Raw genomic sequence first — 23,750 nt, 5'->3', positions numbered from 1 at the left:
AAGTAAAGTGATTTTTTTTTTCAAAAAGTCATGCGGCATCATTTGTGAATCTAAACGGGTTTGTGTTCGGCTGGCCTGAAAGCAAAATGGATATTTAGGTCATGTTGGTTTAGGGGGAACCTCCACCCTCAGACTCCAACACATTTTCTTCCAGCATCACGCTGCATTTAGCTCCATCTACCATCAACTCTGACGAGCTTTGCCTACATTAGCGAATCTCTGTCGATGGCCTCCAACAGCACCTGAACCTCCTCCACTCTCAATGTTGCAAAATGAGCCAAAGAACCGCGGGGAGCTGGAACCTTGGTCGGAGTCCGAGCGGTCGGAGCAGAGGGTGGAGCCCACGCTGTCCATGCGTATCCTCTCCCCCTCCCCCGGGCTGCTCTGGACGGCAGCGGCGCTTCCTCCTCTCAGCAGCTCCAGCTGACGCTGTAGGTGTCTCTGCTCGCGCTCAAGGGACTCCAGCTGGTACTGGCTCTTCCTGTCGGCTTCTTCAAGTTTCTGGAGAGGACAAAAAATAAAAAAATTAAAAAAAAATCGCAGAAAATTTGTTTTGATAATTTGTTGGATAATTCTGAAAAGTAAGTGCAGGTTTGCTTCCAACGTAGGTTTTTATCTTCTAAAATTATGCCGAAATGCTACTTTTGACTGAATTGATTTGAATTCCTGAAACACAATCACTGCCCCACTAACATGACTTACCCATATTATACACCCATACAGACTCTGAGGGTTGCAGCATTTTCTCCTACATTGTGGCGACATCAAACCTCTTCCTGCAGGTCTAAACTCACACCATGTCAAGCTCTGTACATGTTTAGCTCAGATTCTGACAAAATGTCATCAGCCTCTTTCAGGGGGAGGCGGAGGGGCTTCATCTCTCCACCCCCTCCATTTCTCTCCCGCTGCAGCTTCTCCAGGGTGCGTCAAGCTCTGCTGTCACACCTGGAGAGGCCGGGGTCTTCCAGGTACAGCTTGACAAATAAAAATGAGCCAATAATTCTGCGCCTCCAGCTGGGCCCTGGGAGTCATCTCGACGTACTCTGACAGTACTGGGGTCCCTCACTGGTGGCATCTGTTCCTTACTTGTGTGTGTTTCATTTTTTTATCACACCTTCGCCTCAAATATCACAACAGTGACGTAATAATAACTTCTCTATTTAATCTCCTGCTATGCTACGCAGATGAAGTGTTCACTCACTTCTGCATGCAGGACGCTTGAAACTGAAAGTGAAACTCACAGCCAGCAGAACACACTTTTCTGATTAGGTTCTGCATGGAATTATCTGACCACCGGGTGGCACTTGTAGTGCAGGAAAAATGTCATTCCCAGATGGTTGGTTGAGCCTTACGCATGAAAGAAAAATCTTAAAAAAAGAACATTAAATTCAAAACCCTGGTTCCCATTAAACGTGTATTGTTGCAAAGGGGAGCCAATTAAAAGGGGAACACGTACTTCAAAGACTTCATGTTCTATAAAGTCCTCCGTATTTCCTAAGCTTTAAACATTTCTCAATGTGACAGCATACATTCCAAGATGGGAAGCGATGTGAAATCAGCTTCAGATTAGATCAACTCTACTGATTCAGTTCAAGTCTCTTACTTTCCTTTTTTCAGCAGAAATGACAAATAAAATTAATTATGGAATCTCTGCAAACAAAATTGTTCTTCAAAAAAGGGCTAGTTGAGATTGAAGACATTTCTCATGCAGTTTTTTGGTTAGAAAAGGAGAGAAAGGAGAAATTATTAAGCTTGTTTTAATTTATCATGCAATTAATTGAGTTATAGCTTAATGCGACGGGCCTACCCACAATCACTCTGATTTTGCCAGACCTCCCCAGCTAAAATATCATGCAAATATCCACACAACTACAAAGAGAAACCACAGATGGGGTTGAAAAATAACAGCGAAAGAGGAAACACAAAAAGAAGAGATGCTGAGGTTAGGTGTTGCTATGTAGGGAAAGCAATTTTTCAACTAAAGGAAATGTGTGAAACTGCAAACTCAGTAACAGATAAAGATCCCCCCCCCTTCAAACTACCAGTTACCACATTCACTTATCACATTTCGCATGCAGCCCTATGCCCATTACGATACAAACAGGGAGTGGGGGTTGCGGGGGGGCCGTGGTCGTGCCTGATACAGCAGCTCTGTGTTCCGACCTAACAGCCTTCTGTCACAGTGGCCAGCACTAACATGCGTGACTCTCCTAGTGACGGAGCAAAACAAAAGGCCGTCAATAAGCCGCGTAGAGACTGCAGTTGACAGCAGCAGAGGTGCAGAGTGGTGACGGTGGAGAACAACAATATTGGCTTTATGCTGGCACCCCTCGCCCCCCCCTGCGTCACGTGCGAGCAGCACGTCGGGCCAACATTCTCACATACAGATTGCTCCATCTGAGGCAATCCTGTATTTTTGTAGCGGCGTCCAATTGGTTTCAGTTTTTTTATACCTGTTGTTGTTATTATTATTATTATTATTATTATTATTATGTCCAGTGAACAGATGGAAAATGAAGACGACGTGACGTGTTTAAATGCCCCCCGATTTTTTTCCATGACAGTATGTGATGACAATCAGACAATGCCAGACCTCATAACGTACACGTGTGAGTGACAACAGAAATGAGAAGTCGCCTACCTGGTCGCATGAATAGAAAGAGACACACTGTATATGGAAATGTTTGTGCTCTATGATAATTAAGTGCAGTCATACAATATGGTGCAAAAATATACATGAAACTTTCCTCATTTTGCCACATTACATCCACAGTTTGTGTTCGGAGATGCTTTTGTCATACAAGACCGAGCTTTAACGTTTAGTTCACTTGCAAAATGTTGCATGCGTCACATTGCTCATCATGTTGAAACATGGTGGTGGCACCATCATTCTTTGGGCTGCTGTTTTTTAGCAGTTACTAGGGAAACTGGTCAGAGTGATCAGACAATACATCGTCTGTCTGGGGTTTTTTTCTTTTCACTGTGCGTCATTGTGATAGTCTTATGGCAATGTCTGTCAAATTGTGTAACTAGGACAACCTGTTACATACATACCTTTATGTGTGCTTTGGCTTTATTGAGTAGGCCCAGGGTGGTGTGGCGGCTACAGTCAGGTCCCAGAGGTATGAGGGTCTTCAACCTCTCCAAACACAGCCGCAGGTGGGCTCGTCTATAGAGGAAAGAAAAACAGAAAGGAGCACAATGATTGGATTGCCAGTGTTTTCACCAATGTATTGTAAGTCTGGTGTGCTTGCCTCCCACCTCACCAGGCTAAGCGTTGTTTATTTTAAATTTGGATTTTTTTATACACCAGTAACAGTAACAGTAAAGACAGACTAAGCTAGGTTTATAGTTTACACATTGAACTGGGTGCGAAGGGGTGTGCACCAATTGTGCAAAACACAGTGGGCTGCGGGCTTGGATTGTCCAAACATCGTCAATTAAAAATGCCTTCTAGTTGTTGGATGAGCATTTTTGAGAAACTATCTTAACTTCTAAAAGGCTAAACAACTTTTTAATTTGAAGCCATTCAAAACTGATGCTTAAGGGTGAACTGTCCTTTGTAGAGGATACCAAACTTCTAATCCTTTCCTCAACTGGATGATTTACATTAATGTTTAGCTTCCCGACAACAGCTTACATATAATTCATGTCTTACTCCCTTCTCAAGGTTATGCCTCATCCTCCACAGTTATTTGAGTTTAAGCTACGCCACCCATTTACATTACAACCAAAGGTACAGCAACGGGGAAGGTGATGTAATGGCTTTTCCTGGAGCCTGCTCAACTCCAGCACTCCATCATTCTTGACAGTTCCGTATTCAGTGACTGGAGATGGACAGCAGGTACTATCTATCCCGCTAATGGACCCCCCGGTTGAGAGGTAAAGTGAGATAATTGTATCTTTAACAAAATCAGAGCTCCATTAGGAGGGGGCTGCCCTTTCAGCTCAGCCTGGGGGGTAAGATCGGAGAGACATTAAGCACCCGTAGACTCAGAAGTGATCTCTGGGGGAACCTAAAGGAGACGTACCCAAAGGACCGGAGCGGGAATTCACTGCAGACGTTTGGGCTATGTGGTTCTCTGCTATGCTCCGCTGCCTTAGGACTGGTGGCTGCATGCGAGAGGGGATGTGCGTGCATGTGTGTGTGTTTGTGCCATGGTTCAGTTATGCATGGATGGTGCTGATAAGAGAATAAGGGCAAACTATTACAGCCATTACCAGTACTGTATATGGTTATTGTATGAGAATAAACATTGCATGTCTGCAGACTAAACAAGTCTACAGCTGTCTGGTGCAGCCCGTGTGGCCACAGCTTTGAAAGTCACAATACACATGGGCATACACACACACACACACACACACACACACACACACACACACACACACACACACACACACACACACACACCCCATGCCCGCACACGCCCACACACCCGCACACACAAATGAGGTCTAAATGATGACTATCAGTCTGGCTCAGGTCAACAGGCTGTTTAATCAGCTCTATTCAGTCCCCCTTTTCTTCTCCATGATGGATATGTCTATCTGTACCTTTCATCTGTTCATACACAGGTATCAACTCCCACCTTTTAACAACTAACAACAGAGCTCGATCTGGGAGAGCTCATAGACTAAATACGGCACAACGCAACTAAACGTGGTTGAGTTTCTGCCCACTCTTTCCATCAGTCTAATGAGGAACTGCAATGGATAATTCAGGCATCAAGGCAAAAGAGTTTTTTGTGTTGAGTTTTGCCATCAGACGTTCATTGAGGGTGATGTTGTGGTTGTAAGCTTGTAGTCTTTTGCATGATATATTAAAAGTGCATTTTTAATCTCATCTGCCTAGAGAACCGTTTTCCCATGTTTCGCTGTTTCCAGTACAATACTTCTGGCAAACTGAAACTTGCACTTATTGTGGCAATTGGCTGATTTTCCAGCCAAATGACTTAGTCCTGCTTTTAAGTACTCATCAATTTTGACTGACCTATCTTTTGTGTTCTTTGGTCTTCAAGATGTTGTTCGTTCACTAATATTTTCTCACAAACCATTGGAGCCCTCGTAAAACAGCTGGATTTATAATGAGACTACTTCAGTAGGTGACTTCTGAAGATCACTGGTTTCTACAGATTTTTTTAGTGGCATTTGAGCAAAGTGAGTAAATTAGGTGTGGGGGTGAAGGGGCATCAAATAAATCCCAATGAAACGCATTAAAGTTTGGGTCCCCAAAATGTGAAAAAGCTCAAGGGATTTGAATGCTTTTTGCAAGGCATTGTGTATGTACATAATATCATCATGCGCCATTTTACTGTAAGTCACAATGACTAGGATTTTCTTCACAGATGGCCACGTTGGGCCTGATAAAGAGAGCTGTGAGGGATGAGCAGGGCACTGCATTCATGTGTGGGCCTGTTTGTCTGAGACTCTGGCCCGTCAGGCATAACAATGTACTAACTGCAGACACCGGAGACGCTCAGTAGAGATTACAGCCAACGCCAGACGACCCCTGATAACCCCCCATTTACATGCACTCTTTGTCTTCGTCCTGCTTTCACCCTCACCCACTGACATGACAAACGGTTGGGGGAAGCCAGGCTACGTGGCACGTCAACACTTTTCCCAGGCCAAATATCTTATTATGGTTCTTAGCACATAGACCGCAAATAGTGTGCGAGTGGGTATGGAGCGTCACTTATTGGGCAGCTGATCCCCACTGCTGATTCACCGCAAACAACCTTCCACACCCACTGGATGTTGACATGGGTGAGCGTGCTCACCTCTTTCACCACTTTGGCATTTATTCACAACTACTTTAGGCGCCATTGCATCTCTTCTGGTGGAAAAATGCAACTTGTTATCAGCATCCAGACACCCTGACTCTTATAGCTTGACTTATATGCAAGATATAAGTCAAGAAGACTTATATCTTGCATATAAGTCTGTATGCAATGTAACATTTTTTTGTTTATCTCTGCGGTTATGACGCAACCCAAGTGTGTGGCACTTAGATAATTACAGATGCCCAAAGAAGCTACATGAGCAAAGAAAAAAAAAGGAGGGACAAAGACGGAGTAACCGCAAAAGGACAAAACAGGGAGGGGCATCTAATTGCAGCTTATGGCAGTTGCACAGAACAGTCTGGTAACTGGACATCAGCGTAAGTCTTAGCAGGAAAAGAATTTAGAAAGTACTCTGTTGTAGAAACCTGCTGATTGCATTAGGACGGCCACAGGCATGTGAAGAGTTGCAAGGGGGCTGGTTCATGTCGGTTAGTGCAACTGCCACCTTCGCAAACCAGACAGTGGATGCACGCTACGTTGGAAGAGTCCATTTTGACTTGAAAAGCTGTAAAATGTGTCCAACCTTTGTGTTCTGAAAGCCCCAAAAGAAGGCAATGTCTTTTTGGTGGAGACTGAGTGTCAGCTGGGTTTTTACAGACAAAGATAGACTCCGGCATCAATGGGTTTAATCTAAATGAGGTCTAAGTGTTCCCCTTAGAGGCTACACGGTCATAAACCTAGACTCCTGGTGATGACCCCCCTATCACATGATCAATACCTCTTAAAAGCACCTGTTTATCAAGGAGACTTGCTGCCGAAAAAGCTGCAAATAGGATCAGCTGGAGTACGAGTGAAATCATGTGACTATAAATACGAGATATGCATCAATCAATCAGAAATTGAAATAAGGTCATTTTCCTCTGAAATATTGAAAATAATTTTTCATGTTTTTACCTATTCATAAAGTCATTCAAAACTAATGCCACCTGCCATTTTCATTTTAGAAATGCATTAACCAACAGAATGTACTTTGATGCACAAATCCGGCAAAGGCTGGGGGCATGTGCTGTATTTCTAATCTAGTATTTCTAATAAGAATATGCAGGCACAATCTTTTTTTATTGTGTTTCCCCCATTAACCCTCTTACAATCACACTAACCAGCAACAGAGCCTTCTGTTTCCAGAGTTCTTAGAAAAGCCTGGTTGTGCCAGTTACATAAACAGCTATGGGTTTACCTAGAAGAGCCATAACTTTGTGTCCTCTGCTGCTAATGTTAAGGTTCTGTTAAGTACATGTGGATAATTTTGTCCCTGTTACAATAGAACATCTTTCACAAAGGGATTAAACTACTTTCTACAATTAAAAGCCCTTTATGGTACATAGATTGCACAAGAAACATCAGCAAATCCAAATGAGCAAAAACACTTTTTCGATACCCTACAGCATAATAATACATAACATATTGGCAGCCTCCAGCGGCATGTAGAGTTTAGTGTCTAATGAATGGCACGGTGAGCTGCAGGTTGTCTGAATGAGGAACTCTCCATCTGTGACGGATTATATAACACGTGGCCTGTTGCTACCAAGACCTTTGCTCTGAACTGTCACACGCAGCAGGGACGTCAAACCCTCACTGCCAAAGAGCCAACAAAGGCAAAATAACCCTTTTTTCCCCTAGTGTTTAGCAAACATAGATGCTGGGGTGGAAGAATAAATGAAAGGGTTGTTTTTTTTTTTTTTTCTTTAGGCACCTAGCAGTTACATGCAGGCAAACAGCCGCCCCCACCGTCCCACGGTGTCTTTGAGAGTACGTTTATGGACAGATCGATCTATAATGTGAGTGGTTATTTAAAGAAAAACCACATCTAAAGCAGCTGCAGATCTCTCACCATTGCATGGGAGTTACCTGCTCAGAAAATATTCAAAAGAACCGTTCAGGCACTTTCAGCTCTGGTTTTACCAGCAAAATCATCAGCAGTGAAGATTTTATTTATTTATTTTACTAACAAACAAAATATGAAAACTTCCCACATTTGTTATTAATGAAACTGTCCAGCAACTAGAAATTGCTGGACAATTAGGACAAACTTGTAAATTTAAAAAAAATGTAACAAAACTCTACTACACCATCTAATTTCTTTGATTTAAAACAGCATGAGCTGATTTTGTCTTGTCAGTGTTGGAGCCTTCTTTTACCTAGTTAAACATCCACTGGCAGCAACAGGCAGGGGAGGCACATGGTTGCTGTACCCTATATTCCAGTGAAAACTCAGGTCCCACCAACACTTCCTCCAGGCATCTCGTTAAAACAACTATAAACCACAGCAACAATGTTAACTGGAGTTTTTTTTTAAGTGGAACATTTTATAGCCTGCCTTGATGCAGTTAGCCGGCCCATGCCTAGGTCTTTTCCCGACAGATCTACAAATTCAGATTGTTAGAAACCATCAAAAAGTGTGAAATCTTACACTTGGTACCGTTTGAACTACCCAACAATTTTTTTCACAGATAAATAAACCAAAACCAAAAGAACACAGTGAACTATGGCAATGTGCACGCCACTGTTGAATCCTCAAGGAAAAGCTGGCAAGCCGACAGCTCTTCCTGTCCTCCTGAGACAATGGGCTGCTTCCAAACTACTCACTCCACTCAAGTATGAAGACATGTGGGTCTCTGTCAAGCTGACGATTGCATCCGTTGGCGTGTGTGTGTATGTGTGTGTGCGTGTGTGTGTGTGTTTGTGCTTCTGTGACTTGTGCTCCTGACAGGCCCCAGATGGGTGTGCAGGCAGGCAGCTCTGCCTTTTGGCTTTGACATGTGAGCGAGCAGCCAGCCAGCCCTGGGTCACTGCGCCGCACCTTTCCTCTCCTCTGCCTCCATCCTGCTCTCGAAACCAGCCTCCCTGTGAATCTGCGCAGACTGCATTTTATTTTTATCCACACCCTACTGCCCCTTAGTGAATATTGCCTCCATTACTTTCCTTTCTTCTTGCTTTAATTTTAGTTCCAGTGAAAAACAATCATCCTCTTCTTAGAACATTTATTGGCACAACTGATACCATTCCACTTGCTCAAATGAGCGAATCTGCTTCCAATGGGACTGAAGCACAGTCTTTTTTCAAAGTTTACATAGAGAAGCTGCCCACCTCAACTCCAACTGAAACCTACGCACATTCTATGTACAACTGCTCAGCACTCACTTCACACCTCTGCTGTTGGTGGGGCACTGCAAGGCACTCACAACGCACTATGCATTCTAAATCAGATTTAATATGCAATTACAGACAGGTAAAATTGTCTTGATAGTGTTCGTTACTCTGATTTGAAACAATATTAACAATCGCTTCAAGGCAAGAAAAAAAAATCCCATCAGATCAAGAAGACTCGAGTCATTAGAAATTAGCTGTAACGTCTTGATCTCAGTGACAGTGGTGTAATAACCTAAGAATACTGTAAACTATGACACTGAAATTCTGATATTTTTGAGTGAACTACCATATCTTCATTTTTAAATATTGTGATTTTGATACATAGAATGAAGCAAACAATAAGTAGAAACCTTTGTTAAAAGTAGTAGTCGTTCTGCAGGAATATTATCCTTTTTGGTCACCTTGTTCCTTTTAGTGCTTGGTTAGCCAGCCTACACTCAGCTGCTTTACAAACGTTGCTTATAGCTCACAAGCTGTAGTTTGAGACAAACGAAGTGACACTTTATGTTGCGTTCCATACCATGACAGTTTGGTGTTGTTGGTGTCCATAAGGATTTTCAAACAGCATAATTTCACTGTCTTGAAAGTGAAGAAAAAGTTTAATAGCCTTCTTCCTAACTGCACAAAAACAGGTGGAGCAGTGGGCAAATAGCTAGAGAAGACTCCTGTACCTTCTACAATATCTTGATCAAATGGACTTGTAACTGTAAGAAGATGCATGTCAGAACATTTTAGATGTTCCAAAATCATACCTTTCCAAAGAGTCAACATTTCCAGACAATACTTCAGCTGATGTCGTAGTGGTTCCTATCTTGCCAGGTAAGCTTACATTTTCAAAAACAAGTGTTATCAGGGTCTGAACACCAGGAAATGAAGAGTAATTTCTGAAATACCAAGTGTCGTTGTGGAAGTGCTGCCATTTTGAATAGTGCATGTGGGGTGGGATCAATGACGTGAAATTCAATGTATTACTATGTTGCTTTTATTTGAGGTTGAATGCTAATTTAATTAGATTTTTATATTAAAGAATGAACTTATTGTCTTTCAATGCCCTACCACTGCCTTCACATGGTCAGATTATTATGAACCTAATTAATCAGAAAGTAGCTCGGTGCTATCAGCTTTAAACAGGGGGAAGAGTATGACAGAAAAAAATACAATATGTCACAAAGGACTTCAATAAATAACTTTGTTGGAGAAGGAATGCCTCTAAAAGTCAGAGGATAGTAAAACTTTATGACATGACTTGGGCACCCTTGGATAAATAAGTTCAGGTATTCTAGTTTAAACAATTAAATGAAAGAAAAAACAATGCCCCTGTAAGGTATTATAATCTATGGTTTTTAGGGTCCTTTTTCATCTGAAAACAAACAAATTCGGTTTTTTGTAAAGGTCATCACATAATGACAAAAAAATAAATAGACGATACAGGTTAAATTCTGGCACAAGTGTCAATTCACCTATGAACAGCAATGAGCCTGGTGTTTTGAGAAAAAAATGTTACAACCTAGTCCAAGTTAATTGCGGAGATAATTTTGCTTGTAAAAGTCACTGATTATCAAAAAGGAAAATATAATCCACTGACCATTATGTCTTTTCAGTGTGTGACATAGATTCCACAGTTCCTACATTTTACTAGTGTTAATGCAACCTGAAGACAAGCAGATGGTTTTTGGGAGAAAAAAAGCATGAAAATTTAAAAGTGGTATGGATAAGTTCCCATGCAGTTACCAAAAACATGTTTGAAAACTACTATGACAAAACAGCGTTTTTAAATATGCTCTGCTGACTGAAAGTCCTCTTAACCAGGAGCTGAAGGGTTACCCACATAGAAAAGAAGAAGAAATACAGCTGACCTAGATTGTGAATACTTAAATAATGGATAAGTTCTCAGGCCATCCAAGATGTCTGACATAATTAGTGGACAGGCTTTTAAAAGAGAGGGTCACATTTCCAGTCCAGATACTGGTCAATACTCTCCTCTTTGACAAATCCCCCTACTCTCTAAAACCCATTTAACACACACATACACACACACTGACACATACATAATTTGACCCATTTCTAAAACAAGTAGAGAGAAAGCAAACGCGACCCTTCACCCACTTATTACACTAATTACACATGAGCAATGATTGCTTCTGTGGTTAATCTTTTAAATTGACACAAGAGAGGAAATGAAGACATCACTGGACTAGTGGAAAAAAACTTTGACTTTCATGAGGGAAATCCACTGTTCCTTCTGTGCCTTACTTGATCTGCAGCATCGAGGTTCATTTAAAGCAGCCTTACATCATAATTCACAACGTGGTTAAAGATTATTGGAGTGGTTGCAGTCTGTCAACTGAGAACAACATCAAATGTCGTTCTCGACATCTAATTACCTCGCTTTAAGGAGGGAGACTTGCAAATCTACCAGAAAGATGTCCCTCCCACCCCTTTTCGGTATTTTCTAAATCCATTACGTCTGTGTTAAAGGCGGCTCAGTCTCCTGGGCCGTACATCATAAAACGGCATGTGTCACACTGGATCCTCGCTCTGCAGATGATAACATGTAATATACATGGTCTAGATGCCGGTCTGAAGGTCCCCAGTCAGGCGCCAGTCTATGTGTATGTGCTCGGCGATGGTCTTGCTCTTACTTTAGACGGTGAATTGATCGTGTTGACAGCAGACGATTGCACTCCAACATTTAGAGATCAATAGAACGATCATTGCACATTTAACATCTTGCATCAACAGATAAGTCGGCATTAACAAAATAGGGAAGCTTAAGCTGAGGTTTATGTGTTTGGGTCATATTTCTTAAAGGTAACCTTAGATTTTCCTTCTCTTCTGGATATGTCACATGATTGATGTTAGGCAACAGCTTAAGTAATGTGCTTGGAGTTCATACACACATACTGTATATATGTATATATTTACCAAAGGAGAAGCAAATATTACCTAAGTTTACTGCTATCATCAAGGTGGCACCAACTTGGCTGCAAAAGTGGAACGTTGTCAATTACAGCTTTATAATCTGAGCTATAAACATCAAGTTGAAAAGATAACAAATGGAAGCAGACAAGCTCTATCTCAAAGTAATTTCATTGGCTTTAACTTTGTGTTTATGACACGTGATTACATAGTTAGCAACTTGCCAAGATGTCATTAAAACCCACTACATACTAATTTCAAGAAAACCCCATCCAGCAGGAGCAAAGATCAAGGTGTCTGTTTTGACATGAGCACGATCACAAAACTAATGCATCAAATGTAGTGTGTTATTTGAATGCAGTTTAAAGCTTTCTTAAGCGTACTCATGGCTTTGATTTTTTTTTTTTTTCATTTTAAATTAGTATATGATTAAGACCCGGTATGGGCGAATGCCAAATCTTAAATGACTCAAACTGGTATTGCAGACAAAAAAAAATCTATTAAAACATCCCGAAATAATGTGTAGTATAATACTCAATCAGAAGTACTGCTTGAGTGCTTGTGTTAATGTGAAAATATGAAAAGCATTACCACATCGCTTAGTGAAAGCTAAAACAGGGTTAAAAGCCATTACGTAAAGTGAAGACCACTTACCAATAGGCAATAGGTTCAGTGATGTCTACCATTTTGAATGTAAAGATAAAAAGCACAATCGTTCTCGCTGAATAGACAAAAAGGTTATTTTAGAAGCTATATATTTTGATTAATATTGTAAAAGTTTTATTTGGTCACTCCAAAGCCTGAACCGTAGGCTTCAGCATAGTACTTCCACATATGAGATTAAAGCAATCCTTTAACAACTGTATTTTTTTTTTGTTGGTGTCCTTTTAATCATTTTCATGAAACATGGACAGATGGACTGGGTGCAGAGAGAGTCAGAGAGAAATCTAGAGACTGAGAAATAAAGAACGGGGGAGGAGGGGTAGTCTGACTGTGTAATCTGTCCAGAAACTGGAAATGGGTACCAATGTGAGTTCAACCAGTAACTCTCCTGAGCTTAAACTTCCACACTGAAGACTCTTTTCAGCATGACCTGGTAACTCTTGCGCATGGTGCGCTCACTGACCAGAAAAAGTTCGGGATATTATGTTTCCCTCTTTGTTAGTCACCAGTTAGGGTTATCAAGCTGAAATTTGTATCATAGCAGTTTCCAGTCAATTTCTCTGTGAATTTCTGGTGAGGTGCTCACATGGCAAGTTCAAACCTTAGCAGAAGTAAAATCTCAACAAGTCTGTCCTTCAGCTAGCTCCAAATAGAGCTACAGCAAAACCTCTTTCAATTTAAAATAACTTTTTAGAACAAGCAGATCTTCTACACTCCAGAACATAGGCTTCATAAATGAACTGCCTGAACTTTGCATCTAACAAGTTTTATTGTGCACTTAACAGTTTTACTGCACAGCGTTAACCAACCGCCAAATGTTAAACTTAATGAGAAAAATGGAAATGAAGTAAATGCTTAGACCTCTTCTTTCTACTACAGAAACTGATGGTGGTAGCAGGATGAAACAGGGCTATAGAGGCATCACTGCTTGTGGGGGGATGGGAATGAGACTCTGAGCCAATTGCGACCTCAGTCCCAAAAAGGGATTTCACAATTAAAACTTGTAAAGTTATAACTACGGCTAAATGAATGAACAAAACACCAATCAGCCATGTAGTAAATAAAGTGAGGAAATATGAAGCCTCACTCACAAAACCCACTGAGGCCATCAGAGCTGGAGGGTACAATTTATTACTTGATGCATTGAGAAGTAGCCATTTACGATTCTGAATTAAACTGCAATACTGTATTCTCCTAATGTTTACATATAACCAAATTTTGACAAAAGCAAAGGTGGAACTCTCAGGTTTGTAAGTGTGGCAACAAGACTGTGTATGGCAAACACATAACAAGTGGTTGGGAGAAAAAGCAATTCATCTTGCACGCTCTGCACTAGAAGAAAAAATGACTACAAGAGCCACACCACAAACATGCATGAAAAGGATTTACAATCATAGTCAACAGACGTAAAGCACCAAGATTTTTGCAACATGAAGCACTCATGAGAGTAAAATCCCAAAATTTGAAGATCTAACATCTCGTTTCCTCTAAGTGGTACAAAATGGACTATGCGGTTTTGGTATTATATTATATGGTCTAGAGAGTGTTTCCACTGCCAGTTTTACTTGACTTTATCAAGTCCAGAGAACCCAAACTGCAATGGGACAGTCTGACAGAAGCAAGGTTGCCATGCATCGTGACCACCATGAGCATGCAAGCAAAGACACAACAACTGAGACAGACGGAGTAGGGATTCAAATTAGAAACCCACCAGTTACAGGATGAACTCCTACCACCATCGCCCCCTGAGGCAAAACCAAAACGACTAAGGTGGCATCATACCAATGTGACACACTGATATGTTTTTGTTGCAAGCAGTGATGTTTTTCTGTCCCACAATCAATGAACTGTGTTGTGGGACACCAGTAGTTCTGCCCTAAGCATATTGTACTATTGTCCTATGAACCTACAAGTGAAGGGAGCCAAGAAATGGTTCAGTACAGGTCGGTTGGGTTGGCCACTTTTTGTGAAAGTAGTGTACTGAAGCGCCAGTGACGTGCGGTGAGGTTCATAGCTGACGTCATCAGAATCAGATTTGCAAATAGATGCATAGATTGACAGCAGTTTACAGGTTATGTTTCACTTCTGCATCCTTACACATACAAACTGTAGCTCACAAAATCTATCGCTGCACTTGACTTGCTTCCCGAATCGTTTAGCCTAGCTCGCTGTCACTTACTCGGCAGTTGAGGAGTGAACAAGACGAACGTCTGGGATCTTAAGCGCCCCCTGCCATGAGGCAAGAGAACTGCCTGCCTCACCTCGAACCTGTTCTCTGCCGTTTATAATCGCTCATTACACGAAACACGTTACACAAACACAGTTGGTGACAAAAAGCACTGTACATTAAATACATAAGCTAAATTATTGGAAATAAGTTCACATATTAAATTTGTTTAAACCATTTTATTGACGCCGTACAGCAACATGCTCTCTCCGCTTAGCAGCCAGCGCAGAGCCAGGGGTTGCGCAATCCAAGGTGAGGCAGAGCTCGCTGCTGCCTCACCGGCATCGCTTCCAAGCATTTGAATGGGAAAATAAGAAAATTCAGCGATTTTGAACAAATAAAAATCGAAATTGGTGAAGCTACATGAAAAATAAATATTTTTTAGTACAAACCACCGGATGAATATAACAATTTAAATTACTTTATGATTATATATTTTCTTTCTTTCCATGATGGCTGGTGAGGCACTGCCTCACCTGCCTCCCCTGACCGCACGTCACTGTGAAGCGCATTTACCTGTGCTGTACTGCTCAGTGGAAATAATCAAAATAAACTCAATCTAATGTCACCATAAAGTGAAGTTATTGATGATTTAATTTTGATAAGGTCACCTGCTTATGCTAAAAATGTGCCTGATTCCTAATGGAAGCTGTTACGAATGCAATCTCAATAATCGATGTATCCTTCTGAATCATGTTTGAATCAACTCCTGACATGCCAAAGGAGTCCTGCCAATAGAGGCCATGCCTGTGATAAAATAGAGTGAAGGGAAGACATAGATGACCGGAAGAGGCAAACAGGGTGACTGAGAGAAAATGGATGCAACGATGCAGCAATTTACTCTCCGCAAACAGCCACCACAGACATCGGCACGTGATCACACACATAAGCATGCATGTGTGGAGTTTGCCTGAGTAAAAGAAAGGGTGGGAGATGTGCTCTCCGTGCGGCTGGGCAAAGAGACTGCAGGGCTGAAGCCCATCACTAACGCACGGATTAGTTCACACGTGCACACTGCCTTTTAATCTCCTCCACTGACAAAGGTTTGAAGGCAGCACAAAGGAAAGGAAGCAAGAGACAGAGACATGGAGCAAATGAAAGGGATGAGCATGGAAATCGAGCCAGGTGGTGGTGGGGGTTGGCGGAAGAGAGGTGGGCAGAGGAACATCAAGAAGGAAGATGGGAAAATGCTTTACGCTGCACGATGACCACACCCCTGAAAAGTTGAACATTAATTTCAATTAATCTCCTTTTTGATTCTCAGTCTGCAGAACAGAACTCTCCCAACAACAGGCCTCGTTTTCTCCTCAAAATATCTGTCACTAAAAAGGAGACTCGAATGTAGCCAGGACCTAAAAATGTACCTTGTGAGATCCAGCCTGATGTTGTGCCATGCAATAGGAACAGAACCTTCTTATTCCAACGGAGAGGAAATATCTTTGATGTAGCCTCACATTTTCTACATAAATTAAGCCGCACGCGCTTGTCATAGTGAGTCCCCCCGTTACTGATGGTGGCAGTTAGATTCACTGTGTGTTGTAACTTTATTCACTCTTACATGACAAATGAAGATGTTCTCTCAAGGTTTTGTTGATGAGAAAGTATGTGAAGCAGCGTTTATGAAAGTATAAGAGGCGGAGACTTCTCCCCCTCATGTTTAAGCTCATTGCTCTCATTGGTCAAAAGCTAACCTCTATGATTGGTCCACAGGCAGTGGTGTTTCTCCTTTCTCCCCAGCTGTGGGGCTAAAAATAGAAGCCACGTTCATATTTAGCACACAGGCTTGCATCTTCTGCAACCACATTTCTTTCTCTTAATTTTTCACTCTTTTCCTTTCATAGCCGTGACTAAACAGCACGAAGGTCAATGTGACAGAGCGCTGTAAGATCTGGCCGCGCAAACAGAGACATTCCTTCCTGGAAGACTCTGTATTGTGTTAACGTTTTAAGAGCACAGGCTGGACAGACTACAAACCTCGTCATGTGGGAAGAAGAAGACAATGTGCGGAACATTACATATCAGCATGAACATTCGGTCGCTAATAAATGTGGTTAATTAGAACACCTGCTGCAAGCAATAAATAAGAGAATAAATCACTCCTTTTCACACCGGGTGCATTTTATTTAACAGCAGACTGAGCCCATATGCCAATCCACCTTTAGCAAATCAAACAGTTACACCACTCTTCAGTGTAATGTGGTGTAGTGTGTGGAAAAATAACGGCTTAACTAGGAGGATAAGCTTTTCAGAACCTTGCAAAAGTATGCACACCTTTCGCACTGGTTCGCATTTTGACATGTTAAAACGACAAACTTTAATATTGTTCATTGGGACTTTATGTGAAAGATCCAACACAGACCAGTGCATAATTGTGAATGGAAAGGTACATATTGCGTCCTTTTAAATGTTTCTAAAATTAAAAGTCTAAAAAACGTGATTTGTATTTAGGTCACTCTGAGGCGCAGCTTTCCCTTGCAATTGCACATGCAGTCTTTTGGGGCAGGTCTGTATCGATATTTCACATCTACAGACTACGTTTGATGAAGCTCTTTCAAACTCAATGGTTTGAAATAGACATCTGTGAATGTCTATTTTCAACTCTTTCCTCATGTTCTCAGTTGCACAGGTCTGGACTTTGACTGGACCATTCTCACACATGAACATTCTTTGATCTCTGGCTGTATGTTTAGGGACGTCCGGCTAGCACAGGGGTGCCCAAAGTCAGTCCTTGAGGGCCGGTATCCTGCATGTTTTAGTTCTCTCCCTGGTGGTACCAAGAATCTTTTCAGCATGTCAATGTTCTTCTTAGACCTTCTAACGAGCTATCATTTGATCCAGGTGCGTTAAACCAGGGAGAGAACTAAAACATGCAGGATGCCGGCCCTCGGTGCCCATGAATCGGGCACCGATTCATGTTCTGGACTAGAAGAACATGAATCGGTGCCCTGGTCGCATTGGGGTGGGCATTTATCACAGTTTATCATTTATTGTGCTCAGTTTCTTGTCATGACAGGATTTTTGATTTGATGATAAATTCCAATTAATTATGTTTTTTTTTAAAAAACTGTTCATATTGTCGGGATTGCTATTTTTATTGTTTACTCAACAGTGTTTTAAATGAGACAAATACATTTGAAAATATGATTAAATGCACTTACTCTGTGCAGTTTAGTGACACAAGTCACACACTTCTGTATGTGACTGGTATCCTAAATAAGCGCATTACAAATGGGTATAGTTTCCAGAGCAGTATTTGTGTTTGTGGTGCTATGAATGCTGCGTCATGCAGTTACAGTAACAGAATATTGTGATAAGTATTGCCCAGCCCTAGTCTCAAGCCTTTTGCAGCCTCCTACAGTTTTTCTTCCAGGACTACTCACAATTTAGCTCCAACCAACTCAACATCAACAACTTGCCCGGCTTTCTGTCCCAGTTTAAAAGAAGCTTTGCTGCATGATGCAGTAGTAATATAATTTTGCAGACATTTTACTGTTATGTGCCACTTTGAGTAGATCTATCATATAAATTGAAGTTATTCCATCATTTGTTTTAGATGCGTCAATTTTAGTCACTTCCTCCCCAGTTTTGCTTGTTTGCAGTTTACTTGTTTTACAGCGATAGCTACACACCGGATAACCAGAAAACAGAAATAAAGTTGCATCGTAAAAAGGCTGAATGGGAGCAAAACAAAAACTCAGCAGAACATACTGTGTATTATAGACCTCAAGATGATACATGTAAAATTGAATGTTCATGGCTCGTCTCCAAGTAAATCCAAGCACGGGCGATGTGCAAACAAGAAACATAAGCTTTACAACAGCACAATGTACTGTAACTTCCTCATTACAGATGGGGATCTAAAACTTCGAGCTATTTATATCCTTCAACTGTAGTGGCAGATGAGTACATCCCACTTTGGTAATTATAGCACAAAAAGGCTCGCTGTACACAAATCTGGAGTACGGATTAGGCTTGCGTGCTACTCAAGGTGTCCCTTAGTCAGGTTTGTTTGACCGATAACCCGGCTCATCTCATTACCCTGTCAATTACTTCCTTGTCCTCTGGGACCATCGTTAGGTAAGCCAGAGCCAAGAGAGGCCATTGACAACACGAAACGGATGGCCTCAGAGAGAAGGCAGTTAAAAAACACACCCCGGCACGTGTGTTCTCTCAAGCTGGACTCAGTAGACCAAAGATCAGGTCCCTTAAGCTGCTTTTCTAAGGCAAGAAAAGCTTACAAGTTGTCACGTTGGTCAGAACAAACGGGTTCTGTTTTAGGCCCTGCAGCGGAGCCTGAGAATAGATTGTGCTCAGTGGGAAGGCAATTGAGAGATTGCTAAAAGATGTTCCTTTTCTTTAGGAACATCCTGTTTGAATGCTCACCAAAGCTCATGGCTGGAAGAACACTTGTGAGTTTGTGGTCCACTGGTTATGAAAAATGTATGTATAAAGTCCTTCTTATTTGGCATTTGAAAAATACAGTTCTATTTGAAGGAGTATTCTGCTTTGTACAGGCAAAAAACTATGACTAAAATATTAATGAGCAGATGTAGAAGGTTTGATCAACAAGAAATTGAAGGATTAACAGTGCATATCATGTGCCGAGAAATGGGAACTGAGATATGTATATTTTATAATACCTCAATGGAAACTCTTAGTCATTTTACATGAATTACAAAAATCCTTTCATCAGCCCAATAGAAACCTCAAGTGTACGATCATTAGAAATTGAACCCATTGTACTGATAGATAGAGTTGTCCAATTGGACTTGGATCAATCCCTACAACTCTGGAGAAGTTCAAGAATTTCCAAGCAGTCAATGCCTCAATATGTTCGCTGGACAAAAACAGTGCAAGACAATAACACACATGTTGTGTGCGAATGTAGCAAAATGAATTTTTGTGCTTACTTGATGTCAATGTATTTCAGAGAGCTCTGGAAAACCTACACACAATTAAAACAGCTCAGTGTGGAGAATTTACCAAGTCTTTCCAAAGTTGGAGGGAGCAAACTTGGCAATAGAATAGGTTCTTGTAATTGGAAATGCCATAGTAACGTCTACCAAAGGAATGTTGGAATGTTGGAATTTGTAGATTTTGCATTGAAATGAAAGAAGTTTCAATAGATGAGAAATGCTGCGTTCAGACTGAATGTGTTTCATGTCAAAAAGATGTCCAAAGCCTCAAGTTGGATGCAAGCATCAGTATTACTCTAGATGCGTGTCTTTGCTCAGAAGCGCATCTAGAGCGATTGGGAGAAGCCTCTTGACATTTGTTTCCTCTGCTGGTCTCTTTGTACAATGGCAGAAGAAATTGAGGGAGACTTGGCTTTATTTACTGAAGCAAGAGAACTTCGTCATCAAGCTGCTCTGGTCTGTGTCTGGATCTACCGGATAATTCAAAGAAGTTCTGAGTTTGTTGAGTTCCACAACCTACTCCAGGTGCTGTGCGCTGACAAAGGTCGCTTTCGGTGTTATCTTAGTCTCATCCAAACCCAGTTTGATGACTCGCATTGGTGCCTGCATCTCTTGCCAGAACACCAGATTTTCCGAGATTTTCCAACTTTGGATGCGTTGTACACACATTAAGGCTCGAGATATGAAACGCGCAGTGCTAAACACACCACAAGACTTTCTGATGTGCCCTAAATGTGTGACCACCATAGACTTTGCATGTAATCCAGTCACCCCTAACACTCAAATCTCATTCGGTCTGAACGCACTATGACTTGTTAGCAATTGTGCCTCCGCATTTGAAGTCAAAAGTATTATCCTCAAAATAGTACAAAAAATATAAAGATGAACTGAAGCCATGAAGATGAGATGTGAATGACCATCCAACAGTTTGCAACGTTTAAAAGAAAATCCATGTAATCAAAGTAGTGAAAACACAGGGCTCATCCCCTTTTCTTATTAACACTACCAAGGCTGCATACTTTGGAACAAGGCTGGTATGGGGAACAAGATCAAAAGATTGAGTGAGCAGAGCAAGTTATCTCCTTCCAAGTATTTGGAATGTGCTTGTGGTTTTTTTACTCTCTTTCGGTGCCTTTTATCGACCTTTAGCGGTCTCCACTGTCTCGGCAAGTCTGCACACTGCAGAGGTTATCAACACCTGTGCTAGTCATGCAAGGCAGATTGTCTCGCCGCCTGCCGATACACAGGCTTGATAAATGTTGGAAAATGCTGTGGTCAGGTCTCAAGATGGATCAAGAGCTGCTGATGGTGCTGCTGCAGCAGAGGGTGGAGAATCATGGCATAAGCCAGACACACTTGGGTGAACAACTACGCCTGATACGTATAACTTGCAGCCTGGCACACGCTGTAGGGGAATTGGATTAGCTGCTGGCAAAGAAAGAGGATTATAAATGTTTGACTTTAAATGTGCTTCTGAAAGATGGATTAACAATAGCCTTCTTATCCGTATTTTCTTTCCTCGTGGAAATATGAATTACTAAGCTGTAATATAATATTCACTGTGTTGAGTATATGGTGTCAGTGTGGGAATTGCCAAAGTGCCGAGCAGAAAGTCGCATCCATTCCTCATAGGGGTGCCTGTCATTAAGTTTGGGCTTAATGACAGTAACATAATTACTAATAACCTCTTTCAGACTGTAGTTTGGCGCTTTGTCAGCGAGGACGGAAAACCCACAATGATTCTGTTTTCCTCCTTCTACAGGCTTTGCCATGGTCTGTTCTGATTGGCAGAAGTGGTTACATTCCATAAATGGCCATCGAAGCAAGCCGCACAACACAGATAAGCATCGAGAGTCTCCAAAACAGTCTCCGTACAGTGAACACACAAATGAGCCGACGCTATTATCGGAATGCATTTGTGTAGGCGGAACACTGTAAAACGCAGACCTGCACGGATGCTGCAATCTGCCGAGGCCAGTCAGTTCGAAAAGGCTGGCTTCTGCATGTGAGCACCAAAATGACACATCATCTCTCATCTATATTTAACCCACTGAATCTCCTTCCAATGTTCCCATCCTTTCAGAGGAAGTTGCCAGGGAGTGTGGTGAGAGAAAGAAGAAAAAAAAAAAAGCTGAGGTGATATCTAATTACTCTGAATTGATTCATCCTCCTACGTCTCTTCAATGCACCCACACACTCTGACATAATGAAATACAAGGAAGGCTTGTTTCTGTTTGCAATAAATACTTTAAGTCTAGCTGTTCCTATTTATAGAGTCAAAGGGAACCCTTTACAGGTTGACTCTTGAAACCTGCAGAGTCACAGAGCGTAAACACCGTATGTGGGTGGCAAGCTTGATCTGATCAGGGCTTTTCTTAGTTACTTCAAAGGATAAGGCAGTAAAAAAAAAGAAGAAAAATTACAAACCAGAATCTGAAAAGCCACTTCCTCACCCTGTAGATAGAAATCATTATGAGCGCCCAAGATAAGCTTTTTAGAACAATATAGAAGCTTGGAAACCACCTTAAATGCATTACTTTAGATAAAGAGTTGACTTTTCTGTTGCGCCAACATTCTCTTCCAATCAATAAAAACTTCAGAGTTGTGATAAAAAATGTTTTCAAGCTTTCAGCTTAGATTTTCTTGCATGTTTTTGACCACATCTCAAAGCCCTAAAATATGAAGTCAGGCAGCTAGAGCGCTTACTGTACAGACCTGCTACCCTCCAGGTAGCATTCAAAATACAAACGAGGGACAACATACATTAAACAGATTTTATTTAAAAACAGGGTCAAATGTGAGGTGTAATTGTTTTTGAACAAAGAGCGAGAACTATACGTATCCTAGGTCCAAAGGACATGAAAGTCAGACATATTTCCATTAGCCCAACGCTTTTCAAATTCCAGATTTGGTAAGCGGACCTGGTCTACAATTTAATCTTATGTCACATTTAGCTGAGGCGCAACCAACAACCACATGGAAAAAACAGCTCAGCACTTCTATACCTATTAGACCCGGGACATTAACATGCTAAATTCAATTAGATAATTACATAGATTTTAATGCATTAAAAATTTTGAAGCAATTAATCACATTTATTCCCTTTTTGTTTGCATACAAAAAATTAATAAATGTTTCTGGTACAGCCGCAAATCTGGCGGTACAGCAAACAACAGCAATGAATGACAAAGTTGCTTCTCTCTACCCAAAGGGGTTCGTTTTTGTTTCAAAGTACAAACTGATGGGATGCTGGAAAAGACTTGTTGTGTGCCAGTTGTACTAAAAGGACCTAGCCCATCAGCAAAGCTATTCAAACCTAAAATACCACCTCAATCAAAAACATGTTGCATTAGCGTCCCTTATGTCACTTAATTTCTTGAGACCTACTGTAAGTTAATCAAGGTAAGTGTTTCTTGTGAAATTATAGGGTTCATTATTTAGTTTAAAAAGAGTCAATTGTAGGCATAAAGTGTAATTTCTTTTACATTTAAGTTGAAAGCAAATGTATACGTTGAGGGAACTGCTCATCACTACTTATTCCAAACCTTTGAGCTTATTTAGAAACCAACAGAGAAAACAATATGAACTTCAGAAACCGAACCATTTTACGGTATGGTGGTGTATTCCTGGAAACTGGCTGGGAATGTGTCAGTGTTAGAGGAAGTTTGGTATTTAAAAAAAACAAACAAACAAACAAACTTGTTTTCTATCAAAGTGAAAGTGAAACCAAGTGAACTTGTTTTCACATAAAGGAAGGGTGTGCCAGCATGTGACTGGAATTGCCAACTCACCTGTTTTTTTCCAGTTCATTGTGTGTTGACCTGCAGAAAAAACATAAAGAAAGAAACCAGAAGGAGTCAATGGAGAGTTCTGCATGGAGAGTGAAATACAGATTTTACATTTTCCGAAAGAACCTAATACAGTCCTGAACATAATCTTAAGAGAGAAGGAGAAAGGAAGGGATCAAGTATTGACATTTTGAATAAAAAGATTACAAGTACAGCTTCAAAATGCAAAAAGATAAAAACAGGA

General features: G+C 41.2%; 1 protein-coding gene across 2 annotated transcripts in view; it reads right to left on the bottom strand.

Annotated features, from left to right (window-relative positions):
* The window catches only part of mxi1 (MAX interactor 1, dimerization protein), a 40,120-nt gene that overhangs the window by 4,460 nt on the left and 11,910 nt on the right, over positions 1 to 23,750 (bottom strand). For both annotated transcript variants that reach the window (XM_005806508.3, XM_014471556.2), the window contains exons 3-5: positions 23,510 to 23,539; positions 3,055 to 3,169; positions 303 to 501 (exon numbers count right to left, since the gene is read on the bottom strand). In XM_005806508.3, the coding sequence (XP_005806565.2) occupies positions 303 to 501; positions 3,055 to 3,169; positions 23,510 to 23,539 (344 nt within the window). The remainder of the gene's footprint in view (positions 1 to 302; positions 502 to 3,054; positions 3,170 to 23,509; positions 23,540 to 23,750) is intronic.

Source organism: Xiphophorus maculatus, chromosome 5 (genome assembly GCF_002775205.1).
Source record: "Xiphophorus maculatus strain JP 163 A chromosome 5, X_maculatus-5.0-male, whole genome shotgun sequence".
Classification (NCBI taxonomy): domain Eukaryota; kingdom Metazoa; phylum Chordata; class Actinopteri; order Cyprinodontiformes; family Poeciliidae; genus Xiphophorus; species Xiphophorus maculatus.
Note: the sequence above shows the minus strand (reverse complement) of the source record. Positions and strands in the feature narration are given on the sequence as shown.